Genomic DNA, 25,887 nt, shown 5'->3' with positions numbered 1-25,887 from the left:
CACCATAAGGAGACATTAAGTTTAAAATGCAATAATTACAAACAAATCAAATTTGTTGTCTGAATTTACCTATATAAATATACAAGTATTTTGAAAGTTTTCTCTAAAAAGTCTAAGAGTGTTCTTTATTACTCAAGGAGTCAAAACCAGGCATATACAAAATTTAGTATGATGCTCTATCGCAGAATACAACTGGATGCAATTGGTATTTGGGTTTTGTTTGTTTGTTTGTTTTTGGTCATTTTACATTGCTACTTTCTTATCTTCCATATTATATAATGTTAGAAGCTGTATCATAGAATCGTAAGACTGGAAGGGATCTCAAGAGGTCATCTAGTCCAGTCCCCTGCACTCATGACAGGACTAAATTTATCTAGACCATCCCTGACAGGTGTTTGTCTAGCCTCCTCTTAATCTCCACTGTGGAATCTCCATCATTCTCTCTAGGCAATTTATTCCAGTGCTTAACTACCCTGACAGTTAGGAAGTTTTTTCCTAACGTTCAACCTAAGCAACTCTTGCTGCAATTTAAGCCCTTTACTTCTTGTCTTATCCTTAGAGGCTAAGGAGAACAATTTTTATGCCTCCTCCTTGTATCAACTTTTTATTAACTTGAAAACTGTTATGTCCCCTCTCAGTCATCTCTACTCCAGGCTAAACAAACCCATTTTTTTCGATCTTCCCTCATAGATCATGTTTTCTAGACCTTTAACCATTTTTATTGCTCTTCTTAACTTTCTCCAATTTGTCCACATCTTTCCTGAAATGTGGCACCCAGAACTGGACACAATACTCCAGCTGAGGCCTAATCAGCGCACGGTAGAATAGAAGGATTACTTCTCGTGTCTTGCTTACAACACTCCTGCTAATACATCCCAGAATGAACTTTGCTTTTTTGGCAGTGTCACACTGTTGACTCATATCTAACTTGTGATCCACTCTCTCTGCTGTACTCCTTCTTAGGCACTCATTTCCCATTTTGTATGTGTGCAACTGATTATTCATTCCTAAATGGAGTAAAGTATATTATACTTTATATATATAATTTTAGTATATACCTCCACTGCCAGAATTCACACTGTGGACAACTCCAAAGAGGCTTAACAGTTTTTTGACTTATTTAGTAATAAAACTCTGACACTAACCTACCTTGCTAAGTTATCCTTTAAAATACATACATATGTACATACATATAAAAAAAATCTACAGACAGCTGTAGTCTGACTTTCTTCTTGCCTTTGAGATGCCTCTGAGGTAAATTAGTGTTCCGGACATCAAGACAATATTCTTTATCAATAGTAGGATGAAAAGAAAAGACTCTTGTGTCAGAAAAAAAAAAAAGAGTATAAAAACAGTTCCGAGGTCCAGAAGGAATGACAGTGCCCACAGCTCCCAAAATTGCCATTTCCCCAGCAGGAGAATTCGCAAAGGCCTTGATGCCACATCGCGTCTCATAGGAGAGGAGGTGCTCAGGTAAAACCAGTTTCCCCAGAGTGTGTATGTAGGAAAGCCATGAGCATTTAAACTTAAGAACCTTTAAGCAGGATATGATCTTATTGTAATTGCAAACACCTGAAAATGTTTAACAGCATAAGATCCAAATAACTGGGCAAATTCTGGAGGGCATACAGTTAAATTGTAAACATTCTACTTCAACAACAGCCCAGATACATTGTTTTGTCTCTGGGACAAAACATCACTGCTGGGTTATCACTTCTCTTAAAATGTAGGAGTCTAAACAACAGCACAGAGTGTTGCTGAAACTTGCTATCTTAAATTTTTTTATATACACACTTAGGCTCCAACAATTTCCTCTTATAATCATTTCTTTTTATAGATTCTGCTGCCTTGAAATAAACCCTTCACTGTTTAATCTACCCTGCAGTTCAGTGTGAGAATTTAAAGTTCAGGTTGAGGAAAACTAACAACAATTAGAAATGCTGTGTTACAGCAAACATCCTATTTCAATTTATAATCATAATTACCTACCTTGACATAGATCATAGGGAGTGTCTGTTTGGCCCGACTATAATGTCTGGCAACTCTGTATACTGTTTCAGGAACGTAGTCCAGCACCAAGTTGAGGTACACCTCGTCTTTCTGGAAGAGAGAACAGAAGAAATAATAAGGAAAAGATTCAAAACAGGGAAATACAAGAACAGTATTCAAGGGAGCTGTCATCTTAAGAAATGTGTCAGCTTGCAAGGTTCTACGGTTTTAACAAAGGGAATGTCTACGCTCCGTAAGTGCCTTATGTTAGAAAACATGCTGACATTTTTTAAGCTAATGCAATGTTAAACGTGAGTTGTCTATTACTGCTAAGTTACATTCAACATCATGCTAATTAAAACAGATTAGTTAACAGGTTTTCTAACATGAGGCATTTTCCCAGTGCAAGTGAGGCCAAACAGGTCAATGACCACTCTGCCCATCCAAGTCTCCATAAAAGATGTTTGAGCGAATAATATCTTCCATCTCACAATCTCACACTTTTTACAAGAATTGCTAACTTCAAATTCCCTGACATACCCTACTTAATTACTTATCGATAAAGGGTTTTTTTGTTTGTTTGTTTTTTAATTACAGCACATTAACCTTTCTAAAATCTGATCCTGCTGAAATGGTAACATTGCTATAAGTATTTTGAGGACTATAGAGATTTGTCTTTTAATCCAATAAAAACCCTAAACATATTACAACAGAGCAAGAACAAAGCTTCAAGCATGATGTTTAACATTTCCAGCTTGTCAGTTTCAGAGAGATCTGTAACCTAATTTCAAACTTCACACTGAGGTGGGAGAGGGATGAAAATCTGTGACCTCACATAAGGGGTCTTGATTTTAAACTCTTGCTCACCTTAAATTATTCGTGTTAAAAGAGGAATGAGACATCACATTCACATAGTGCTTAATTTAACTAGAAAATTAGCCAGGAACAGTCAACATGGATTCACCAAGGGCAAATCATGTCTAACCAACCTGACTGCCTTCTATAACGAGATAACTGGCTCTGTGGATATGAGAAAAGCAGTGGACATGATATCTTGACTTTAGCAAAGCTTTTGATACTTTCTCCCACAGTATTCTTGCCAGCAAGTTAAAAAAAGTATGGATTGGATTAAAGGACTATAAAGTGGATAGAAAGCTGTCTAGATCGTCGAGCTCAATGGGGAGTGATTAACGGCTCAATGTCTAGCTGGCAGCTGGTATCAAGCGGAGTGCCTCACGGGTCGGTCCTGGGGCTAATTTTGTTCAACATCTTCATTAATGATCTAGATGATGGGATGGATTGCACCCTCAGCAAGTTCGCGGATTACACTAAACTGGGGGGAGAGGTAGATATGCTGGGGGGTAGGGATAGGGTCCAGAGTGACCTAGACAAATAGAGGCACAGAATAAAATCTGAGGAGGTTTTCAACAAGGAACATGCCAGAGGTCCTGCACTTTAGGAAGAAGATTGCACTGCACAGCTAAGGGACTGACTGCTAAGCAGCAGTTCTGTCAATAAGGACCTGGGGATTACTGTGAACGAGAAAGCGAGATATGAGTCTAACAGTGGTGCCCTATTAGCCAAGAAGGCATAGCATATTGGGCTGGCATTTAATGTAGGACGCATATGGCCAGCAGATTAAGAGGTGATTTCCTCTATTTTGGTACTGGTGAGGCCAATCTGGAGTATCGCAATTTGGAGTCCCACTTACAGAAAGGATGTCGGACAAAATGAGGAGAGAGTCCAGCCAGAAGGTGTAACAAAAATGATTAGGGGGAGGGGCACGGGTACTTAGAGGAGAGGCTGAGGGAACTGGGCTTATTTAGTCTGCAGAAGAGAAGAGTGAGGGGGGATTTGATAGCAGCCTTCAACTACCTGAAGGGGGGTTCCAAAGAGGATGGAGCTCAGCTTTTCTCAGTGGTGGCAGATGACCGAACAAGGAGCCATGGTCTCAAGTTGCATTGGGGAGGTCTAGGTTGGATATTAGGAAAAACTATTACACTAGGAGAGTTGTGAATCACTGGAATGGTTACCTAGGGAAGTAGTGGAATCTCCATCCTTAGAGGTTTTTAAGGCCAGGTTTGATAAATCCCTCTCTGGGATGACTTAGTTGGGGCTGGTCCCACTTTGATCAGGGGGTTGGACTAGATGACCTCCTGAGGTCTCCTCCAACTCTAATCTTCTATGATTCTATAATTCAGCTCCTCAGAGGCAAAACAGGCCCTAGAAATCTCAAGTACTTTGATATAGTCTTCCCACCATATTCTGAAACTCAGAATTGTATAAACATTTCCAACTATACAAACTGAGAATTAATATCGTTAATTAAAAAATAAAAATAAAAACAGACAGAAGGGAAAGCAGTCAAGATTTTCTATGTTTGGTTCCCAAAACTACAGAGATATCTATAGAAAAAGATACAGATTTCCATGATACTTAGAGAGGCCTCATGTGGATGGAAATGGAGCACAGTACTCCCAGACTTCAGCTGGGACTCTTGTCACTAGTGGGTCCTCTCACTACACTTTTTAATTAATACCTTCCAACTTGAAAGAAAACCTCTAGATGCATTTACAGTAGTCATTTAATCACAATTGTCCTAGTCTTAAATGCTGTGACTTAATTAGCCAATTAGAGTGCACAACCTGTTGTGCTTCTCTCATAGCTCACTCAATTATTTAAACTGTCTCTACTCTGCCCAAGCAAACAGCAGTGACCTCCAGTAAATAAAGAAAATGGAGATTTTTTGATGACATATAACATACGCACATCATGTGCACATGAAACCCGTGGAGAATTTCTGGATTTTAGCATTTCACAAACTCAGAGTTGGGTCAGTATCATTACCTGAGGGTAAATGCAAGTACTTTAAGGAACATTTTGAGGGCATTTACTGGTACTGCTTAACCTAAAGAGGAGCCACTCTGCAAATCACTAAGGCCTTGTTTACATTAGTCTTCTCTCCCAGAAATAAGTCACACTTTTGCTACTACCGGTTAAGTTCCAGTGATGGCAGTGCCAGCATAGAAAAGGTTTCAATTTTATTTAAAAAGCAAAACAAAACAAAAAAACCACAGTACTATCTTTTATATCTGCTATGTCCAGAATGATTCAATATGAAGGTAAGTATCAGCCATAGACTCAGAAAGTTTACCTACATGAGCACTCACTATTGCTACCACAGGTGAAGCTAAGCCATACGTAGCAACAACAGGACTTTCTGTACTCAGGACATACATTTTCTACATAAATATAAAATTCACTGTGACATTTAAATTTATATCATGTATACTCATTCATAAGCCGAATTTTTTAATAAAAAAAGGAAGCATCAGAGAAGGGGGTCAGCTTATGGGTATAGAGAGAGGGAGAGGTGGGACACAGCCTCCCTCTCTTGCCCCCTCTTCCCCATCAGAGGGGGCAAGGAGAGGCAGCACAGCCAGAAGGGAAGAGGTGGGGCCAGAGTCTCTCTGCTTCTGGCCACGCTGCTCTCCCCGTAGCCTCTGAAGCTGGTAGGCTGCGGCTGCGCCACCCAGCCCACCGGAGCACACTGTGCCTGTGCTGCCCAGCCCAGCCTGCCAAAGCAGGCTGTGGCCATGCTGCCCGGCCTGGCCCGACGGAGCAGCTCCAGCCAGGCCAGAGACAGTCTCCCCTGGCCCACGCTGGCTAAGGTGGGATGGGGAGAGTGAGGGGGTCCCGGGCTAGGGGTGGGGTCATGTGGGGGGTGGTCACAGGGGGTTACTCCTCCGAGCCCCAGCAGCTCCTCTCCCCTAAACTTCTCCACCAGTTGCTGTCCAGCCTATCAAGATAAGCAGTTGGCGGGCTGGGACACTTTGTTTATTTAGGTTTACCTCCGCGCCTGCGGATGCTCGAGGTAAACAAACCGTCTTGACCCACCAGAGGCTTATCCTGATGGCCCAGGAGCCAAAGTTTGCCGACCTATGAATGGGTCATAAAAAATTCCCAATTTTACTTATCCATCTTGGGCAATGAGGGGGCGTCGGCTTATAAACGAACCGGCTTATGATTGAGTATATATGATACGTACTTGATAAGAAGGCCATGTACCTCAAGGAAGAAATTTCATTCTCGTAAGTAAACAATTCTAATTGCCTCAGTATAGATATAGCCTTCTGAATATGTAATATGATTTATTTTTAATGAGTGAGTGAGTGCAGTTATATAGGATACTTGTATCTTGGAGAGAAAAGAAATCATACTGGCAATAAGGTACAGCACAAAGTACACTATTATCATCAGGGTTGATTACAATTATTTTTTACTCTAAAGACTCAAGAGCTCAGTGTCAAAACTTGAAAGGGAAAGATTGAAGAGGTACACAAAATAATGAAAAGTAAAGAAAAAGGAAACTTAACACTCCCATTTATGCTTTCTCCCTATACAAGACTAAATGAGAATAAAATGAAAAATGTAAAGAGAGAAAGTTTAAAATTAATAAACACTTTTCAAGGAGTACATAATTAACCTGTGGAATTCACTGCCACAAGCCAAAGTCCAACAACTTTGTGATACAGGTCTAGTTTACAATCTTTCATTTGTGATTTATTTTATTTTCATTCTGATTTTTATTTTCTGCTCTGCCAGATATAGGACTGTAATTCCATAGCAAGGGTTCCATTCCCATGAGTATAAACCTCAAATCACCAGAACCCAGAGACAGTTTCAGACCCTCGAGTAACTATTTGCATGATTTTATTTTATTTACTACTTAGATTCCTGTCACAAATCCACACCTGCAGACCTGCCTCTACTGTTGCTCTCTCTCCTTTTCTCTGATGGTAATAGCCTGTCCTCTCTTTTCCCACCTCTTCTTCTTCCTTCATCATCCCAGAAACTTTCCCACCTGTTTTTGTGGCCTTTTTTTTTTGCTGCAAAATGACTTGTATCTATCCTTTGGCTCTTATCTCTTTTGGTAGTGTTGGTTTTGAGAATAAGGAAGGATGCCATAGCCAATCGGTCAAATCTCAATTCTCATAGATGTAGTGTCATGCCTATATATACAGTCACTCAATTTTTGTGAATTCCTCCCGCCCCCAGCAGTGTGATCAGCTTTATTCAAAAATCTATACATTATATTTTACATACTTCTGCTCCTATGTAAACAATCACACACATACACATGTATCATATACATATGTAGACTAACTGGCAAATACCACTTCATATCTGTACATTCAGAGCTTTGGACCCTGATGTGAAAGCAACCTTGAAGTATATGACACTTTTTAATCTTACACAGCCTTCTATTCTCTCCTACCACAACCAAGTGGTATTTTAAAAGTGCACTACGCTAATCATTTTTTTATTAGCAAAACTATTTTGAGCCAGCTCTTCTTGCAAATACTATGACGTGACTCTCACACATCACTCACTATACTGTTATGATACTTTTCATTATCCCTTCTTTGCAAACATGAAAATAGGGCCAAAGAAATTCATGAGTTTTCTGAATTTTCCTTTAGGAGATTTGCTGTGAGCGAGAAAGTGACATGACTGAAAAGCTCTCTTCCTGGATAATGTAACCTGGTTTTCTTGTCTCTTGCATTCTCTAAACAAAACAATTTACTCTGAGACAAGTGTGTCACATAAGGGAACTCACTATTTCAAAGGGTTTGCCAGTTGGGGGCAATTACTCAAGGATCATGAATGGTTCCTGTCTTTCCATCATTAGAAACCCTCTTCATTCCTCATCACACATTCCCCATGTGACCCACTTCCACACTACCATTCAACATCACTGGGCTGGGGAAGTAAAAGAGAGAAAGCAGATCAGTTAGAACAACATGTTTGCGGGGGTTTGTCAGAGATCCAACAGGGTCCAGAACAGCTGGCATCACAGAAGTGGAGGGAAGAAGGAGGAGGAGATGAGGTTAGCATGGATGAATGCACTTTTCCTCACAGCTGTTAGGACTGAATAAACCAAGATACCAGAGCTAGAGCTCCCTTAATTTAAGGCAAGTATGTGAGCATTTATATCTTTCTGTATTTGTCACTAGTGTTCTGACCATTTTCTCATCTATCTCACCAGGGTTTTTTTGTTGTTGTTTTGATTTCTTTAAGATGTTATCTTTGGAAATCTAGCTTTTTTGTATTTGGGCTCTGGGCTATGAACTCTGGGCTATGAAAGACCTTGCTTTCTGCCACTTGCCAAATAATCCCACCCCAGAGTGATTCAAAACATTCACAGCAAAATAACTATGGTCTTGTTGCTGAACCAGTCTGCAAAAAAATGCTCAAGAACTGTCAATGCAGACAAAATCATCATGTCAGTCAATTACAATATATATATATATACACACACATACACACACACCTCACTCACTACAAGCCTCCCCATTATGGAAGTGTGGGAAAGAGAAAGATCCAAAAGCCAAAATATTTTAACTGCTTACCTTTTCATTTTCTTCGTCTCAGAAATTAGAGCTGAAATAGGCCTATAAGAAGAGTGAGCACTCTGGCATCTGTGTAGCTGTTGCATTATTTAAATGCGTGCATATGGAACTAGGGAAATGAAATGCTGCAGCTTTTGACATTCCCTAAAGATGCTCGGAGGTCACAAGCTAAACCCTCCATTCAAGCCTATCTGTCTTTTACCATACAGAAAAAAAGAACCTAGTGTTGGAAATACCATCGACCTGGCCATCACTACTGCCAATATGAGCCAAAAAGTTGTGGGATGTAGGGATTCAATCCTGCTGGATCACTCTTGTACAGAATGAAGGTCAAACATCTCCTCCCTGTCCCTCACCCGCCAAAACACCAAGCAACACGTGGAGTTTTGTATAAGCCTCTTTTTTTGGAGGGGGGAGCAATTTCTATTAAATACTACAGCAACCAGAGTAATGTGGTTAATTAGGCTGTAGGGACACCACCATTTCCCATGTGTGTTTACTACAGATAAAAACAAGATAATGGAAGTGCTAGAATTCACCTATCAAAGTGACTCAGAACAAACTGGAAACGAACTACAGGGTCTGTTCTCCCTGAGGAATACATCATCGTTCAGACCGGAAAGCTCCAGTGCTCTTTCAATTCTGTCAATAATTTATCTAGTTATCTGCAAGAATTTCTTCTAGTCACTAGTAGCATGATAGAGACAGCTGCAAAAACTATATTGGACATCTTCCCTTTCTTTTTTTGGGTGATAGCGTGCATGCTGGTGACAGATCTGGCACACTGGAGAGAGAACACTAAACATACCCATTTGTAATTCCCCTTTCCAGAAAATTCATGAAGTGAACATACCTTCCCCTAGGTTATCTGCTGGGAGAGGAGGACAGCTTAAAACAACAGTTAAGAGAATGAAAGGCTAATGACACCAACTCTAGCAGTAGATGTAAAACCAAGAAGAGAATTTGTTTTTCCTATTGAAGTTATTATCAGCGTTTGTAAAGTATAAAGCACTATGGAACAAGGAAGTATGGCTATGCAGGAAAATGGAGCCGCTAGGGTATTCAGGTGGTACATTTTCTGTATTATATTAAAGATATGTGATTTTTCTTCACATATTATTGATAGAGGTGAGTTGCAACATTATAGTATAGGTCAGGCTCTGTTCAGAAATTCCCAAAGGATGTTTAACTTAATCTGAGCAGCCGGACACAGGCAGGGGACGCAGTTTAACATTTCAGCTGGATTAGGCTTTAAGAGTGCATCACCTCCCCGTAGCAACACAGTATTAGAAAAAAGTACCAATTATCCTCATTGACATTTGAACTCTAAGAAATTCAAACCCAACAATAAAAGTTCACAGATCTTGGGAGACAGGCCAATCCTCGCTTACAGACAGCCCCCCAACCTGAAGCAAATACTCACCAACAACCACACACCACACAACAAAAACACTAACCCAGGGACATATCCTCGCAACAAAGCCCGTTGCCAACTCTGTCCACATATCTGTTCAAGGGACACCATCAACGGACCTAATCACATCAGCCACACCATCAGGGGCTCGTTCACCTGCACATCTACCAATGTGATATGCCATCACGTGCCAGCAATGCTCCTCTGCCATGTACATTGGCCACACCAGCCAGTCTCTGTGCAAAAAAATAAATGGACACAAATCTGACATCAAGAATTATGACATTCAAAAACCAGTCGGAGAACACTTCAACCTCCCTGGACAGCCAGTGAGAAACTGCAGAACTGGAATTAATTTGCAAACTGGACACCATTAAATTAGGCTTGAATAAAGACGGGGAGTGGATGGGTCATTACACACTAAAAACTATTTTCCCACGCGATTTTCGTCCTACAGTTACTCACACCTTCTTGTCAACTGGTTGAAATGGGCCAGCCTGATCATCACTACAAAAGGTTTTTTTTCCCTCCTGCTGATAGTCCACCTTAATTGATTAGTCTCCTTAGAGTTGGTACGCTAACACCCATTTTTTCATGTTCTCTGTATACATACAATCTTCCTACTGTATTTTCCATTGCATGCATCTGATGAGGTGGATTTTAGCCCACGAAAGCTTATGCCCAAATAAATTTGTTAGTCTCTAAGGTACAAAAATAAAAAAAAGTGTTACTAGTTGGACCGATCTGACTTACCTAAAAACATACAGTTCAAAATCATAAGTTCATTGCCCTAGAAACAAGCAAAAAATATAACATGTCCTTTCTGCAGCTTTGTTGCACTTTTGAATTTTCCACACCACGTCCTAGAAAGTTATAAGAAGCCACGGCTTCCTCCATTGTACCAAGGTGAGGGACTGCCCAAGAAACATGGCCATAAAAAATGCTACCAGGCATAAAAACTTTTGCACCGCTTTTAAGAAAAAGCAAAAATTTGAGAAGTGTAGCTTCCTCACTCAAAGCATCTAGAAGCCATAATCTTCTAGAGGAGTTTGGGAGCTGAAAAACTGTAACTGGTTTTATCTCTATGAATGAATGGTGACATCCAGTGGCCACGAGTATGCTTTTACTTGCAATTCACAGCTTACAGATATCTCAACGCAGAGATGGAACTGAATTCTAGAACGGTGGTTTTCAAACTTTTTTTCTGGCAACCCAGATGAAGAAAAGTGTTGGTGCCCACGACGCCACAGAACTGGGGATGAGGGGTTTGGGGTGTGGGAGGGGTTCAGGGCTGGGGCAGAGGGTTGGGCTGCAGGGCTGAGGGGTTTGGGGTACAGGAGGGGCTCCAGGTTTGGTGGGGGGGGGCTCAGGAAGGGAACTGGGGTGCAGGGTTGTGGTGCAGGCTTACCTTGGGCTGTTCCCGGTCAGCTGCGCAGGGGTGAGGTGCTAAGGTAGGCTTCCTGCCTGTCCTGGCACTGTGGACCATGCTGCACCCCAAAGTGGCCAGCAGCAGGTCTGGCTCTTAGGCAGAGGCGTGCAAGTGGCTCAATATGGCTCTCGCCCGCAAGCACCACCCCACCCCCAGGCCAATGGGAGTGCAGAGCTGGTGCTCGGGGAGGTGCCCAAAGCTCCGTGCCCACCCTCCTTCAGCCTAGGAGCCGGACTCACTGCTGGCTGCTTCTGGGGACTAGCCTGCCTTAGCTGGGCAGCACCACTGACAGGACTTCAACTGGTCTGGTCGGCGGTGCTGACCAGAGCCACCATGACCCAGTACTGAGTCTCACCCGCAGTTTGAAAATCACTGTTCTAGAACAAAGATATATGGTGAGTGTGTGCAAAAGCACACACACCACCCCTAGTTCTAAAATGTACTTACTACAAATTCTCTTCCATCTCTGAAATTATTTTTGGACCAACGAGGTGACTTTTAATGTTCAGGGAAATATTCACCCATACTAGTAGCACGCCAGATACAAATTCCTCCTCCCAGTGCTCCGTACTGAACTGCAGAACTCCCCAGTTATCATAGTCTTCCACTGCCACCTTGCTCTACCAATCTTCCTCAATTTGACTTGTAATCCCCTTTATTTTAGCCTTGGACAAGACCTGGTGTAGAAACTGCCTACTAATAAATCTGAGATGACTTTGTAGCAGGCTTATGTCCAGTGAGAGCAAGTAAAGCCCTCTAAATTGGCTTATGATCTAAGCCAAGTTTGATGAAGGACTAGTCACTGTGTCAAAAGTTTCTGTAGCTCGTAACTTTGAATAAGTCTGGATTACTGGGTGGTGTATTCAGACAGGTATAGCAATGTAGCAATGCTGCCTTTCTCCATTCATAGACACAGCCTAGGATTTCATATATGGTAATTTTCCTCATACAATCTGTTTTCTACAAAAATATATAGTGATAAAAAAAAGAACAAAAAAGTTCATTCATGAAGACTGTCCAGAAATTCCTGCCTGTTCAAAGAGTTTACTTTAGACTTGCAAAATTCTTTAATCCCTCAACTATTTGGGAGTGATTAAAGAATCCCTGGAACAATAAATCTTACCCGCGAAGCTGAAAGGACTTTGATTTTCCTAATCAAAACCCTAGTAGACATGACACAAATTCATACAATTTAGCATGATGGGAAATCTATGGTCAGGAGACACAGGACAACACTAAAGGGCATTGAGTCATGTAAGGCAGCTTGCTCCACCAACTATCTAAACTGTGCCTGGCTCTAGCCAATGTTATTTGTCCTCCACTTCCACAAAAATCATTCACCCCCGAAAAGAGGAAAGTGGCTGAAGGAAAAAAACTAGAAGATTAAAATGACCAACTTAACAGGATAGTTCAAGGAACTAGCTACAACATGGCTAAACGCTACAGAGCTTGTCTTTCCTACAATTGTCTAAGACACATTGCTTGGGAAACTCACACAGCTGCTGCCCAAGCAATACCTGTTCAGTGCATACAGACACCGCAAGTCTCCAGGACCGACAATCTGCCACAATGCACCAGTGCTGCTGATTTTTTTAAAAAAGTTTATGAATAACTGACATGCAAGCTGGGGCCCCTCTGAATACTTCCTTTTTCTCCAGGACCTGTTGGAATTCAGCAAGTTCCTTCATTCCCCTCCCCCCCACCCCCCATCTTTCAAACACTGTCATGACCACTATCCTTCTGGCCAAGGCTGCCTGGATATATCCCCACCTGGAGTCAGTTAATGTTCTTTCTTAATCAGATGGCTCAGCAGTAATTATTCCCATCACTGCCTTTCCCCATCGTCTCCTACCAGACTCAACGCTTGGCCCCTGAAACGTGCAAGTCTCTGCTGACCTGGACTGTGAGCAAGATAACAAGAGACTATACATTTAATCCAATCTGCTATTGTTATTGCAGTTCACAGTACTATCCTGACATTTACTTAACACTTAGACTGAGGGTGTTGTATGAGAGTAAATTTCTATTCCTGAGCTGGATGGATTTTTGGCTGTCTGCCCTTTCAGGCAAGGCCAACAGGACTAAAATCAATTACACCTTGCAGAAAAACAGTCAGCATTTTGCCTGCTGTTCATGCACTATCCACATTTCCATTTTGATGCTTTTTGATTACTGTAGATACCAAACACCTATTTGAAACACAGATTAAATGTGTTTGTTTGGTAATTATGCTTCTGGTTGTGCACACATCTCTCCACTGTTTTGTCTCCCTGTTTTGAGCATGGAAATTAAATACATGGATTGATCAAATTATTAAATGCTCTAACACACCCATGTAAAAACAGTTATGAAATACTTCAATGAAACTAAACGAGAATGCAGAAAATAAAATTTGGCATTACGATCTCCATTATACCTGGTTTCACTCAGCTGAATAGTTTTACTGAGTCATCCCTGATCAAGTGGATTGCCTTGCACAGAAAAATATTCTGAAAGAAACATTCGGCTTGCCTAGCTTTATTCTCACTTGAAATACAGTTCAAAATGCTTCTTTCAGTAAAGTCCTGTCAAAAAGATAGCCAATGCTTCAGTTAATCACAATTTTACATTTATGTGACAGGCTAAATGCAAGACATCAATCTTCAGCCTTGTGGAATGATAGCAAAACAGAAAATCAGTAAAGTAGAAAAGCACACTTTCCTATTATGCTTAGATCTTCCAGAACCAGGCTGACAGGCACACAGGTTTCCTGTGCAAGACCTGCTCAACACAAGCCAAAAGGGCAACATGATCACTAAGCCCAACAGGCTGGCATACCAAAAGCTCCTGGACCTGCCCACAATGCCTAGAATCCTGTCTGTCCCTCTGAAGACTGTTTAGAACCCTACAGATGACAGATAAGATTGCCAAAGGTTGATATGGAAAACGCTTTCATTAAGAGAATATTGCGCTTCCCAATTAATCAATCTTCCCTGTAGGGAAGTACTCCCTCCTATTCAGCCTCTCTTTTCCTTTGCACTACTGCTTGGTACTGGCTTTGCACCACCCTAAAAAATAACTCCCCCATCCTTGGAATTTACATCTTTGAAATAAATAATGGTAGACTGTTCTGTCCCTCTTAGTAGTCATCTGGCCCACTACTGTATACACATACCAAAAAAATATACATCTTTCTTCATAAACTAATAATTGTGATGAAAGTTTATATGAGATGCAGCCAATAGCTCAAATTCCTAGTGACAGGAGAGGACATCTACAGATGAATCCACTGAAAGCCTTCATTTTCTTGTAGAAGCATGAGATATACCTACTGAAAAAATAAAGCACAGATATCCTTTTTTTCCCCACTTTCTCAGCCATTGAAATCAATAACTCTCTAGGACCAAAGTAATGGAATTCTATTCATGGTCCCTTTCCCAAAACTCATCTTCCTCTTGGTGGCTGCTATACCCTCCTCCTTCCCTCTCCCTTTGTACCTGATACTCCCTTCCACTGGCAACTGTTGCCCTCTTTCTCATTAGCTCACTTAGTTATTCTACAAGTCTCTACAAGTAATAGAAACTAAAGAAAGGAAAAATTTAGTCTAGAAAATTCAGGGGGTTGGGCAGGGAAGGAAGGCAGGAAGTGTCCTAGTTGTGAAATTTATTAAGGGGTGCAGGGTCTCCAGTACATCTTCCCTCACAGGAATATGGTCTTTCTGAGGAGATCTAGCACTCCTCTTGCATAAGGCTTTCCTTGTTTTGCTCGATCTGTCTTTCAAAGAAGAACGAGGCAACTGAGCTGTTGGAACTGATGGGGAGCTGGGGTCCAGGGGAGTTTTTGGGCTTGAATCTGAAGCACTCCATCACAAGTTTTAGCTCTCTGTCCATCTGAAGCAACTCTTGAAGCTTGTGCAGATCTTGAAATTTAAAGACACAGGCATATCCCTGAGGCAGTGATGTCAGAGACAGCAGGTGGTTAACTGAGGCAGGACTAGATGCAGACTGGAGCTGGGGCTGCTAGTGTGGAAACAGGCAGGAGCAGGAGCAAGGGCTGGCTGGAGCAATCTGTTGAAACTACTCGCAATAGGAATGCTCCTGACCAAGTAATGATGTTGAACAGACTGCTTCCCTTCACAGTCTATATACCTACCTCAGCATCACCTGGGTGGGTCCTCAATTCTGAACTGGCTGAATGGTGTGGGGCCTATCACAAGAGCTTCAGGTAATTACCTTTGATAACTCTCACACTCTGGCTCAGGGATGACTCATCAGGCTTAGGCTGGGTCAGGGATGACTCAGACTTTAGCAGGCTCAAAGATATCACATCATCCTGACTTCAAAAGGTGTTTACCAGGTATCTTCAAACCCAGTCTGTTGAGATATGACCAGTGGAATTTCCCAAAGTAGCTGGGGTACATCTAGCCTGTCAGCTGCTTCCCATGAGTGATCAGCTGGACCACAGCCCACTCAGTCAATGAGGTACATGAGCTTCTCTTGGAGAACCTTAAATCCAAGATCTGCCACACCTGGTATACTTGATGTCTCTGGACCATGACTTTTTTGGGGGTTGGGGTGAGTAGGTGGCTTTTTCTGTCCAGGAAAGGTGTTGTCAATATACTTTTTCAGCAGGGATATATGGAATACCTCATCCTACTGGCTAACTGGAGTTTGAAGACTACCAGGTTAACCTGTTGGATGACCTGGAATGGACTGAGATAGCTGTAATCCAGCTTTCTTAAGGGCTAGGGAGCATCCAGGTGCTGCACTGAGTATTATACTTTACCCACAACCACAATGTGAGAGGTGTCCTGACAACGGAGGCTGGCCATAGCAGGTGTGAAACTCCCTTCCAATCATGCCACTTGTACTCACTTAAAAATCTCTCTTTGTAGTTAAATAAACTTGTTTTATTCCTTAATCAAAACTAATTGAGTGTTGTCTTTAAACTGAACTGTGTTGGTAACTCCATTTAAAGTGGCAAATGGTTGTATGTTGACCCCTTACAGGAGCAACAAACCTCCAATATCTGGACTATCCAGGAGAGGGCTGGACAGTGCAGAACACACATTTTGGGAGGAAAATCCAGGACTGGGGGCGTGTGTTGGTATCACCCTGCAAATGGCAGCTGAGGCTGGTGAAGCCAAAGTATGACTAATGTGTGGCTGGCAGGCTGCAGCTATACACAGACACTCAATGGTGTTACCTGCAGCCTGGAAGGCTGTTTGTAAGCAGCTCAGGTGGGAGCCCCAGCACAAAGCATTGTGAGGCCCCCACGACTGCAGGGCAGGTGGTGACACAACCTCTTACTGGTCTGGACTTCACCCTGGAATGTCATATCAATGTCCAAAGTAATGGGACTACTGATACCCCCAAACAATCCTATCCCACCTCCTTTTCCACCATCAACTTCATGGCCAGAGGTTTAGGAAAAAATAGGCTTTTTAAAGAAAAATATGTTAAACTACCTGCTGTAAGCTGACAATCAAAAGCTACAGGGAAATAGTAATGAAAAAGAAGAAACCAAACTCTCCTCATTAATTAATGCATAATGGCACAATAATAATAATAATGGCACTCCACTTACATAGCTCTTTCCATACACAAATCTCAAAGTGATTTAAAAAAGAAGTATCAACTTCATTTTTCCAGATGGGGGAAACTGATGCAAAGCACAATTTTACATATACCACATTTCAGACAAACTGTAGCCCAGAACATTTTGCAGAGTTAAATGCAATTAAGCTAAATAGAACATGATAGCTTAAAAGGAGAGAAATTGAAAGGTATGGACAAGCAAAAAAAGATTTTCAGCTGAGATTTGAAATGATTTGGTACCACTGAGGTGAAGAGATACACAAAGGTTGTGACAGATGGCACAACGTCAGAGGAAAAGATTTTCAAACCAACTATAGACAGATTTTGTGAAAGTATGAAAAGACACTGACGTCCCATAAAGTGAAGGGGAAGACCATGGAGTGTGTGAAACATGTGAGTAATGTGGCCACACTGTGCGAGAGAAATTAAGCACACATTTGGGGACAGAAAAATGGACATGGATAATACACTACTCACAAACACAGCAACTTTATCCTGAATTCATTGGTGTGATGCTAAACCCCTGCCTTTCCCTGGGATTCTTATGTCACTGGGTCCTGCTTAGAGAATCTCTCTTTGTATCAGGTTCTAGAGCGCTCTTCCCAGACCTGAAGAAGAGCTCTATGGAGCTTGAAAGCTTGTCTCTTTCACCAGCAGAAGTTGGTTCAATAAAAGATTACCTCACCCCATCTTGTGTGTCTCATATCCTAGGACCAATATGGCTACAACACAGCAAACATGTAATTATTTTCATTCATTCTCACTACTGCCCACAGAGTTTTGAACGGAAGCAGTTAAACTGACCAAAATTGTACTCTGATTCGCTAAGTTCTGAGCAGCAGTGGTGTCCCAAGAAATGCCTGTCTGCAGACTCAGGAGAACAACACTATATTAGATCACATTAAGAAACTAATTTCTGTAAAAATACAAGTTAAAAACTAAATTAAATTCAAGTTTAAATTCTGCAGATATTGATGGGTTAGGACCTCAATTGTCAGGACATGCTTTCTACTCACCAGTGATTGATGGTGATGGGGAGAGGGGGTTTGGCCCGGTTCTCTAAAAGCTTACCAATGGCCTATCTTAGAAAATCGTCATCTGTGCAGTTTGGAGGCTCAATAGAGCCTCAGAGGCCATTACAATGAAGGTGACTGAGATGGCAAACAACCTTTTACTTTTCTGTTTGGAAGCCTCTGGCTCTAGGGGTTTGATGCTAGAATTGAACTGTCAACCATTATTTATAAGATTATAAGAAGATTTTCAAACCTGTATTGCTGTGGTAGGTCAATGCTGTGGTTTAAGGCTGGGAAGCCTTGGGTTTTTGTTTTGTTTTGTTTTATTTTTTAAAGAGAAGGAATTCTACTTAGGCGTAGCATTGATGCATGTAATCATTATGGGCTAAAAGCACTGAACAACTTTTTTAAACTTATAAGAATAAATTAATGAAAAAAATAAATTCGAATTTTGCTGTGCTAGAGAAGTTCCCACACATTTTCACAGTGTGGGGCACATTTTAGAACAACTGCGTGTTGTAGATAATCTACCTACTCACTGGTGATTGCACAGACCTCCCCCACACCTTCACAATTCCTTAACATCCCTGTTGCAACTTACAGCAACTGCTCGCCTGGATGAAGTAATATTAGGAAAGTACTCATGTATTTTTAGCTTCCCTTAATATAATTTAGCAGCTGGAAGTGAGAAGCCAAAACCACGTGACCATCTAGTGGTCTGTGAATCACTATCAAGAAATATCAAAACAAAAAAATTTGTTTCAAAACAACTAATTTTGTTTCAAAATGTTTTCATTTTGACAAATGTAATATATTCAAATGAATATCCGTTCAAAACAATTTTCATTTTGGTCAAAAAGTTTTGTTTTGAAATTTCTGATTCAAAACTTTTTATTTTTCATTCCTTAAGAATTTTCTGATATTTTGACTCTGTTCTGATTTGAAAGGGAAACTAGTTTAAAAGTACTGAAGTTTCCAGCGGCCATTTTCTGCCCACCTATAATCACAAGTCAGAGACATAGGGAGTTGTGGGAGTTAAATCTGTATGCAAGTGTAATTTTCAGGTTTCAAGGTTTAATTTGTTAAAAAAGTTAGATTCACGTCAAAAAATTTCTAAAGGTCTGGCCACTATCATTAGGTAGACTATCATGGACATCACATGAGAGGTGGGTTTTGCATACTGCAAAAGATTCCCTGTGTCATCCTACTAAACACAAACCCGAAGATTTTTAGGCCTCTCAGATTTGCTTCTCAGAGGGCAATACATCAAACTGCAAGGTACCCAACTACTTTAACATCTTACACTAGAGGAAGATTCCTGTACAACTAATCAGCTCCAGTGATTAGGCATCTCAAGGCCATATTTTCAGAAGTGTTCAGCACTCACATCTGGTGCTATTTTTTTTTTTTTTTTTTTTTTTTTAAAACAGCTCAGCACCTAGCAGCAACCACAGAAAACAATGAGGTGCCAGGAGCTGAGCACTTATGAAATGTGGCCCCTCAACTTCAAAATTGGTGCAAGTCTGAAATAAACGTCAGTAACCAGATATGGAAATATTTATTATCCTTTATGCCAACTTTTCAAGTGCCATTTTGCATAGCACCAGCAAAGATGGATGCTACCGCCCCAATACCAAACAAGAAAAACTACATTATTTAAGCTGTCCTGTACAACCCTTCACCCTCCCACACTGACAGACTGGAATTTGTCCCATTTCTCAACAGGACAGTTAAAGTCTCAAGCAAAGACAAAGAACAATGAAATTAGCTGTTCTCAGCTGCATATACAAATACATTAAGAATACTATTTTATATACCATCAACATGATTTTCACTGCCCATCAACTTCAGGAAATGTGCTGTGAGCAACAGTGATCTCCATACCTGGACTTCAATAACCTCACAAAAGCATTTGACTCCACCAATCATGAGGCTGTGAAGAATTCTCCTTAAATTTGGATGCCTGCCAAAAAATTTTGCCATTCTCTCTGACTCCATGACAATGTATTTGTGACTGTTGGCGGCAATGGTTCTGGAACAGACCCCTTCCTAGTCAAGACAGGAGGTAAGCACGGTTGTGTCAGCTCTAACCCTTTTCTCCATCTTCCTTGCCATCATCTTTCTTCTCATCAGTGACAAGCTCCTCTCTGGACCTGACACCCAATACAGAATGGACAGCAAGCTCTTCAACCTCAGTTGCCTCCGATCCAAGACCAAAACTATCACTAAGGTTGTGAGTTTGTCACAGAGATCATGGAAATCGTGGCTTCCGTGACTTTCCAGGACCTCCATGACTTCTGCAGCGGTCGATGCAGCTCAAGTAGCCCCTGAGTCAGCCACAACAGCCATTGCTGGGGCAGTCTCGTGCCACTACGCCCTCCTCTCCCAGCAGCAGCAGAAGTTTGGGTGTGGGCTCAGGTCTGGGGTGCAGGACAGGGTGAGGGTTCTGGATGGTGCTTACCTCGGAGGTTGCGGGGGGACAGACTCCTCCCTGGAAGCGGCAACATCCCTTGGTTCCTAGGCCTCCACCTGCAGGCACCACCCCCGCAGCTCCAGCTGGCCGCAGTTCCCAGTCAATGGGAGCTGTGGGGCCAGAGCTCGGGGCAGAGGCAGCGTGCAGAGCTGCCTGGCCACATCTCCGCCTAGGAACAGAGGGAGAGGGATGTTGCTGGTTCCAGGGACGCATGAAGCCAGGCAGGGAGCCTGCCAGCCCCGCCCGTTCCCCCAGCACCTGCTGCACTCCCGGACTGACCCTCCTCCACCACAAGATTTAGTCAGGGGTATAATGCACTAATTAAGGACAGGTCATGGGCCACGAATTTTTGTTTACTGCCTGGGACCTGTCCATAACTTTTACTAAAAATAGCCATGATTAAAACATAGGCTTAACTATCACTAAATCAGCCACTGAACTCCAGTATGCAGATGGTTGTGCCCTGTGAGCTCACTTGGAAGAAGATCTTCAAAAAAACAGCCAACACGTTCTCCGAGGCCTATAACCAACGTAGTCGCACACTCAACACCAAGAAAACTAAGGTACTCCACCAACAAGCTCTGAATCACCAGGATCCTGTTCCCGTAATTTTGATCAATAAAGAAATCCTGGAGAATGAGTACTTCTTTTACTTCAGCAGCTATCTGTCGCACAAAGCTGACACTGATGAGGAAATTCAACAGTGCCTTCAAATGCACCAGTGCAGCTTTTGGAAACTTGAGAAAACATCTTCAAAAATTGTGACATAAAGAATCAAACCAAGCTTCTCATGTACCAGGCTGTTGTTGTCCCTGCTCTCTTATATGGGGCTGAAACCTGGGTCAGGTACAGTAGACACCTTAAGGTTCATGAATGATACCAGCCATGGTGCCTCTGCAAGATCTTCCGAACCAGGCGGGAAGACTGAGGCACCAACATCAGTGTTCTGTCCCAAGCCCACCTCCAGCACTGAAGCTATGATCATCCACCAACAACTCCAAAGGGCTGGTCAAGTTCTCCGAATGCCAGAAAATCAAATCCGGAAGCAGATCATGTTCTCACAATTGTGCCATGGCCAATGGACAAGGGAGTGGCGGGGGGAGGAGGTGCTTCAAAGACACCCTCAAAGCCAACATGAAGAAGTGCAATATTGACAAACTCATGGGAAACCCAAGTCCTCAATGACCAAAATGGAAAAGGACTTTGTGGCAAGGATCCCAGTATTTCAAGATCCAACAGGAAATGGAGAAATGGGTAGATGGAAAGAGCACACCACAGCCCCACTCAACAATCCTGATCCACTCCTTGCACTGGGAAACGTGATTGTGACAAGATCTGTGGATCCTGGATTGGTCTCATTAACCACCTGCAGATCTACCAGCAATAACTGACTATCATTCTATGGAAGAGAACCATCCTTGAACTCTGAGGGATCGTGGACTACTACACTATTTTATGTTTCTTTTTCTTGAAAATTACAGCGGAAGTATCACCATTTAAAAGAAAGCTGCTCATCTCAGCATTTTGAGTCAGTCACTTGCCATATACAAACATTGTACTCAAGTGAAAAACAGTTTCCACTAAAACTAACATTGCCAGTGATCTAGTTGTTTGTACACTCCACTGCTATGTGATAAAACCTGGTAGAACCCCTGTATTTATGCTGCCTAATGGTTCCTGCTATAAAAGTCCTGAGATGTTTTTCTGAGACATTTTAACCCCAACATTGTTTGCAGCAGGCCTTTGAAATTTTGCAGAGAGGAAGCCCTCAGACTAAATATGAGCCTTTTGCTTATGCCATGAAATTCTATTAAACATGGCTAAGATATAAACTGTTAAACCATAACTTCCCTTCTCTTACTTGCATCCTAAGGAAAATTCTGACAACAGGCCAAAATTGAAACCAACATGGTAACAAACAGAGCTTAAACTGCCATTCAAACAGCAGTGGCACAAATTTGTACTCAAAATGCCAGGGAACTACCAGAGCAGCCTAGAATGAGGGGAGGAAGAAGAGAGCCAGATCAAACTTCCCCCTGATCACAACGTCTATCACATGGCTTGATGAGTCCATTTTGCCCTCTGGGGTAATCACATGAGGCAAGTGCTTCTCCAACCCATGGGCAAGGTGGAAAGACCCAGACTAGACTCCCTGCAAGCCCTTGCCCCCACCATTCTGGAAGAGTAGAGAGACCCAAAAATATAAAAGGGGAGGGGGGAAAAGCCGAAGGCCTGCTTCCTGCACACTCTTCCAGTGTCACTTTCTGACACCAATACTGAACAGAAAGTTCTTGTTTGGTTTGTTTATTTTAAGTTATTTTTCTACATTTTCCATTTAATACATCATTAACTACAGTTTTTGGTATATGAGGGACAGTTTTGAGATACTGATCGATTTCAGAACTGAAGGTATTTCAGTAGTCTTGCTTGACCCCTGTATAACACACGGGGTGACCAAGTGTAACACATGAAGTTCTAAAAAGTGGCTGGTGGCCGTTCACATCTTTAACAAAGAACTGACACCTATAGAAATCGCAGCTCCCAGCTATGCAATTCTTCATCTTGACCCAAACAGAAGGTTGCTGGAATCAAGACTGATCACTGCACACTAAGAGCCACAGTACCCATGGCCTACACCTTCACAGTGAGAAGATCAGCTCTAACATGCTCTGCCTTACAAATTTGATGCCCCTCAACTCAGGAACATCTGAACTCCTGGTATGCAGATTTACCATTGTTTTCTTATTCTGGACTCCACTATTTTTATACTGTTTTTAATACCCCTAAAAATTCAAAAAGAGTACAGTATTATTATATTACCACTAAGTAGCCTTAAGGAAGCTTATTGTCTGTGAGCCTCTCAATGCTAACTTACCTTATCTCCGCTAGAGTAAAAGAAGTATCGCAATCGGACAATGTTACAGTGATCCAACTTTCTCATGATCTGGAGCTCTCGGTTCTGAAAGAGTAAAAGCACCGTAAGGTTAGGGAAATTGTTTTTTGTTTGTGTGTGTTTGCTTTTTAAAGAAAAAACAGTGGTATTACAGTGTACTGTGTACCTTAAATGTACTGGCTAAGAGCACATGAAAGCCATTGAATCAGGAATGCATTAGGAATGGGGTGTTGAAAAGAAAAAGTCTGGAAGCTTAAACAGGAATTAAGTAGCTCCCTTGCCATAAGTACCAAATGTGGTTTAGTCGGTCACATGTTGCTCCTCATTCCTCTTCCTCCAATTGTTTTAACTATAGTATTCAAGGGTGCTGATTTTCTTAAACTAAAGAGCACTGTAATTAAACAATCAACCAAGGTGTTGAGCACCAGAGCTTGTTGCTGACAAGCAGATGCAATAAATGTTGTACTCAAACTCAGAGTTAGTTTTCAGCTTGTATTTTCTAAGCTTTGAAAGCTACATATTCTAGTCTGAATGGTCAGCAAGCTTGAACTGTTCACAGAGTGGAATGGTAGTGATTTCACAATTAAGGCTGCAGCAGGGTTTTAAATCTTTATTTTGAAGATGCTGTAAAAGTGGTAAAAAAACAGAACAGATGTTAACTGACAATATTTTATTTTTTCATGTTGGTTTGGTGCAGGTTGGGTAGATACAACTAAGTAAACAAAAACAACAATTCAAAAATTTTAAGAAGTGCTTCCACCTTGTCTTGGAACCCTTTTGTGAGAAATGTCTAGAGCTCATGGATCTGATTTTTGTTTGGACAATACTATAGAAAAGCAGGTACTCTCTTTCTTCACAATGTTTCTAAGCTGCTATTGCACATAGAGAGACAGGTGAACACATTTCCACACCAAATACTCCTGCTGCCTAAGGCAGTTCCCTGAGCTGGGAATCTGACAACAATGCATTCAAATCTCACTTCTACTAACTGAAGTCTAACAAGATTTATACAGAACTATCAGAAGAACACTCTGTTTTCCTTGGCAGAATAAGGACAATTACTGTTAGTGACTAAACATCTCCACTTTGTAGCAATCCAAAAAAGTCATTAATTTTAAATACATTTATACAGCATGATAAATGTGCATTAGCTCATGACAGATGACAATGGTCCCTGCCTCAAAAAGCTTAAGACATAAAGTGAGACGGTGACAAACATAGGTGTGTAGGGAAACAGACTGGGGACCCACAGTGACGAGCCTACAGTACAAACAAAGGAACAAACCTTTTCCCGGAGAGCTTACACTCTAAAAACAAAAATAAATGAAGAGTTGAAGTGTGGATGGGGACAGAACACAAAAGGAGATGTAACTATCAAAGCTATGCCAATTCATGTATTGTCATTGGTACATTCCCCCACACACCATCCCCTAATCACTTCTGGCATGTTCTCTTTTGCACATCTCTTTTACCTCTATCTAAACTGTAGAAGACAGCATACTGTATCAGTAGCAAAAGATGTTCATGCTTATAGAGACTAGTCTCTATAAAATCAGATTTGAAGCTAGCTTTTTGAACACATCCAATTTTGAATGTACCCTACACCTTAACTTTGCCAGATTTCAACTGATGCATCTGAAATTTGGCATGCAGCATCTTAGTCAGAGGAAAAATCTTTCTGCAAGACTTGGGGCAAATGGGAAAAGAGATTTGAGAGCTAGAGGGTAGGGAGGGTTAAAAAATTCAGGCTAGTTACATTTCTGGGTCATTTTCTTAACTTTTTTTTTTCTTTGTCAAATGCCCGGCCAAAACAGCTTGATTTAGAAATATTAAATTTGTCTTGTTAGCACTGTTACCTCTGACTAACTTCGGGAAGATTTGGGAGGGAGAGAATGTTTCCATATACTTAAGTGCACATAGCTAATGTTTGCTTTATAAAGCATCGCTGTCATAATATGGACTTCATAAGCCATGCATCAGACCCCCCTCCCGCCCCCCAATCATTACTATGCCAACTTCAGAAACTCTATGTATCACATGGAGGTCTTAAAGTGTGCATGGTTCTGATTCTCAGTTCAAGATGTTTCCTGCATCCTGCTTCAAATCCATTACCATATAGCCTTAAGTACAGGTGCTAGCTAGGAGGCCTTGAGTTTTAAACCTATCACTGTCACTGACTGAATTTAAATAATGCTTTGTATTATATAGCATTACAATCAGTGACATTTCACAACACCATTATGAAACTGGCAATCATCTTTGTTTATAGTAAGGAAACTGAGGCTCAGAGAAATGATTGATCAAAAGTCCCACTGGCCGTGGCAAATCCATGGAAACAGTGCAGGTTTTGTGTACAACAGGCACATAAGCTTCCTCAAATTACCTCTCTAATGTGCTTGAAGATGGGGATAGTAATAATTTCACACCTCCAACAAGTATTGGAAGATAAATCAATGTTTGTACAGTGCTTTGAATGTGTAAAGCACCAGACAAGTATTATTTCAGCAGTATCTTTATAAACTTCTGAATAAGTGTGTGTACTCCAGCTCATACTGTTGTTTCATGATCTTGTCTGTTACAGCTATCCCCCTATTCCGTTTTGTTTCTTACAGCTGTCCCCATACTCCATTTTGTTCTCCTCCTGTGGCCGCCCCTTCCCTGGCTGTTAAGTTGTTTACCAGGGCCAC

General features: G+C 41.5%; 1 protein-coding gene across 4 annotated transcripts in view; it reads right to left on the bottom strand.

The window, feature by feature from the left end:
* Positions 1-25,887, bottom strand: part of GSK3B (glycogen synthase kinase 3 beta) — a 238,443-nt gene that overhangs the window by 95,699 nt on the left and 116,857 nt on the right. For all 4 annotated transcript variants that reach the window (XM_032799930.2, XM_032799932.2, XM_032799929.2 and 1 more), the window contains exons 3-4: positions 23,183-23,266; positions 1,990-2,100 (exon numbers count right to left, since the gene is read on the bottom strand). In XM_032799930.2, coding sequence (XP_032655821.1) covers positions 1,990-2,100; positions 23,183-23,266 — 195 coding nt within the window. The remainder of the gene's footprint in view (positions 1-1,989; positions 2,101-23,182; positions 23,267-25,887) is intronic.

The sequence above is a fragment of the Chelonoidis abingdonii genome, chromosome 1 (assembly GCF_003597395.2).
Source record: "Chelonoidis abingdonii isolate Lonesome George chromosome 1, CheloAbing_2.0, whole genome shotgun sequence".
Classification (NCBI taxonomy): domain Eukaryota; kingdom Metazoa; phylum Chordata; order Testudines; family Testudinidae; genus Chelonoidis; species Chelonoidis abingdonii.
Note: the sequence above shows the minus strand (reverse complement) of the source record. Positions and strands in the feature narration are given on the sequence as shown.